Source organism: Nanorana parkeri, unplaced genomic scaffold (genome assembly GCF_000935625.1).
Source record: "Nanorana parkeri isolate BGI_ZX_2015 unplaced genomic scaffold, ASM93562v1 scaffold145, whole genome shotgun sequence".
NCBI lineage: Eukaryota > Metazoa > Chordata > Amphibia > Anura > Dicroglossidae > Nanorana > Nanorana parkeri.
This window is the reverse complement of record NW_017306413.1, coordinates 1354053-1357066: the sequence shown is the minus strand read 5'-3', so window position 1 is coordinate 1357066 and position 3014 is coordinate 1354053. Positions and strand designations below refer to the sequence as shown.

At 48.2% G+C, this 3014-nt stretch overlaps 1 protein-coding gene across 1 annotated transcript in view; it reads right to left on the bottom strand.

Moving 5' to 3' along the window:
- The window catches only part of GTPBP4 (GTP binding protein 4), an 18460-nt gene extending 16073 nt beyond the window's left edge, over positions 1–2387 (bottom strand). The window contains exons 1-2 of the mRNA XM_018554180.1: positions 2273–2387; positions 304–474 (exon numbers count right to left, since the gene is read on the bottom strand). Coding sequence (XP_018409682.1) covers positions 304–474; positions 2273–2320 — 219 coding nt within the window. The 5' untranslated portion in view covers positions 2321–2387. The remainder of the gene's footprint in view (positions 1–303; positions 475–2272) is intronic.
- Positions 2388–3014: the final 627 nt, after the last annotated feature.

The following is a 3014-nucleotide window of genomic DNA, read 5'->3' as shown; positions in this document are numbered from 1 at the left end:
GTGCAGCCAGTCCAGAACCATACTTGCATCCAGTCCAGAACCATACTTACATCCAGTCCAGAACCATACTTACATCCAGTCCAGAACCATACTTACATCCAGTCCAGAACCATACTTACATCCAGTCCAGAACCATACTTACATCCAGTCCAGAACCATACTTACATCCAGTCCAGAACCCTACTTACATCCAGTCCAGAACCCTACTTACATCCAGTCCAGAACCCTACTTACATCCAGTCCAGAACCCTACTTACATCCAGTCCAGAACCCTACTTACATCCAGTCCAGAACCATACTTACATCGAGTTTAGGAAAGTCTGTGAGAATCTGCGAGAGTCGATCGTGGTAATTCTGTTGTGTGAATTTGACTTTTCTCATATAAAAATGACGGATCCTGCTAATCTGATAACTTTTGTGGATAACGGTCGGTGTTTTTCTCTGAGTTTTGGACAAAGTCAGATCAATAAAGTCCTGCAATAGAAAACGTGAACAATGAATATCCTGCAGACGGATCTGTAATCGCCAAGTTTTATGAAGTGCAGACAACCCTGTTCTGCTGCAAAATCCTCCCTCGGCTGATCACTCCGAGAAATCAGTGACTGAGCATTGGAATGTAGACAAAGATGGATTCCGCAGCACTGCGTGTGCACGGGGGTCTGAAAACTGGACGACCCTGGATACTGTGGTGCTGGGGGCGAGCGTCCAACCGTTAGCTTGTTCTGGCTACAGGACGGAGCTCTGAACAATATCAGAAGTGTTTGCCAGCAGACTTCAGTTGGGGTGCAGATGTCCTACAAATATGCCAGCTGCATTGAAAGAGAACTATGACCCAACCTTTTTTTATCGTATTTCTCTTTAGGGTCACAGGAGGACATTTATTATGTACCCCTGTGACCCAAAACTCAGCATATAGCGGGCTACTGCAGTCATTGGCTGACAGAGCAGAGCCACGCTACGGTCGGAAAAGATCCAGACAATATTGTCGGGATCCACCCCGCTGCCTGATTGACAGCTGCTTCTGCCTCTCAAAAGACAAATCCCGCCCCCTCCCTCCAAAGAGCGCTGGAGAAACGGAGTGGGGAATCCCTGTGCGGAGAGGGGAATCCCTGTGGGGAGTGGTGACTGACAGTCATCACTCACTGCATGTAGATGATCAGAAACTCAGCGATCAGTGTTTTGTGATCGCTCATGTCTCGATCAATATTTATGGGGATGAGTGCATTTCACTCTGCCCCAAAATAATCCTTTAATTAAGATTTTCTAAAAACTTAAATAACTCCGGGCAAATAAAATCTTAATCTTTGCAGCAGGGCTACCATGAGTAACCCCCCCACTGCAAGTGCTCGCTTTATCTAGGGAACAAAAACAACAGAGATATAGTCACCCGAACCATGATCCCGGCTGGCTCCTAGACCTCTCCCTTCAGCCTAGTTCCCCCTCAGCTCCAGCAGTCTAAGGTCCAGTAAGTCATCACATTGTATAGAAAGTGAGGACGCTGCAAGGGTTAAGGTTTCATTTGCCTGGCGCTCTTCTCTAGGTTTATTGATATATTCTAGGCTTGTGGACAGCAAGGGCTATTTTCACATTCAAACAAAATCCTTTAGGCTGGGTTCACACCTGGGCGTTTTTCAGCGCTAATCGAATCGCTGAAAAACGCTCAGCAAGTGAAATCCCATACTTTCCCATGGGCATGGTTCCCACCTGGGCGTATTTCAGCCTATGGAAACGCGCTGAAAAACGCCCTACGCCCAAGCAAGTACAGGAGCTTCTTTGGGGCGTATTTCCACGCGTATCCATTGGTATTCCCGAGTGTGGCTCAGCTGTTATGGTTCTCCTGCAGATTACATAGCAGATCAGATAGTCTGACAAGTCAGCTCCAAGTGTGTAAGTGATGAAGACAGGGGATAAGCATGGCAGCCATGGATCTAGTAATAATGTAGAATACAGCTGGGTGATCGCGGTGATGAAGGATGGCCACAGGTAACTTAGTGCCAGACACAAGATCACTGACAGATAGGAACAGATTTCCCATATTAAGCTCTGTGAAAGTTTTGGCTGCTCAGCTTATGTGGCACAGAAAACACAGAGTGTGCAGAGATCGGGCATGATACCCCGGGCTGGTCACTGCTGGGAGTAGACACAGCCCTGGTGGCAGGCTCTCCACGTGTCCCATGTGCCACGGGCTCCCAGTCACGTGTCGTACTCCGGCACACCCGGCCACCATCAGACACCCCCCACATACAATCCCGGGCAACATGCCCAGCCTCACCTTGGCGGTGGGGACCACCATAATCTTCTTGAAGTTGTAGAGCGCCATGTCTGCGGCGAGTGCAGCCCCGACCAGGACTCCGAGAGACTGTAAAGGACCGGAAACCGGCAGATGAAGAAAAACGGAACCGGAAATCCAGGCCAGGCACTGGAGCGGCCATGATGGCTATGGGCAGAGTTGCCCATTGTGTTCTGACGGTTGTTTTTTTTTTCACGGCGTTTTGGGGCGTTCCGAAAACAATTCTATTGTATAATATTTGTCAAGCCAGTTATCTGGTTATCCAGAATCAGACTTTTATCCAATGTGAATAGCACTTTTTTTTTTCTAATGACCACCAAATCAAATGGAGGCCATTCGCTACTGACTGCCAGTGTAAAGTGGTCCTTATCCACTGAAAACTAAAGTAAGGTGGCCTTTCTCCACTCATAACCAATGTAAGGGGCCCTTCTCCACTGACAATCAATGTAAGAGGGCCCTTCTCCACTCACAACCAATGTAAGTGGGCCCTCCACTCACGACCAATGTAAGGGTGGCTTCACCACTGACAACTTATGTAAGGGGGCCTTTCTTCATTCACGACCAATGTAAGAGGAGCCCTTCTCCACTAACAACCAAGGTAAGGTGGGCTTCTCCACTAACAATCAATGTCAGGGGGGCCCTCCACTCACGACCAATGTAGGGGGGCCCTTCTCCACTCACAACCTAAAAGCAAGTCAAATGCCAGTACAGTAGTTGCATTAAA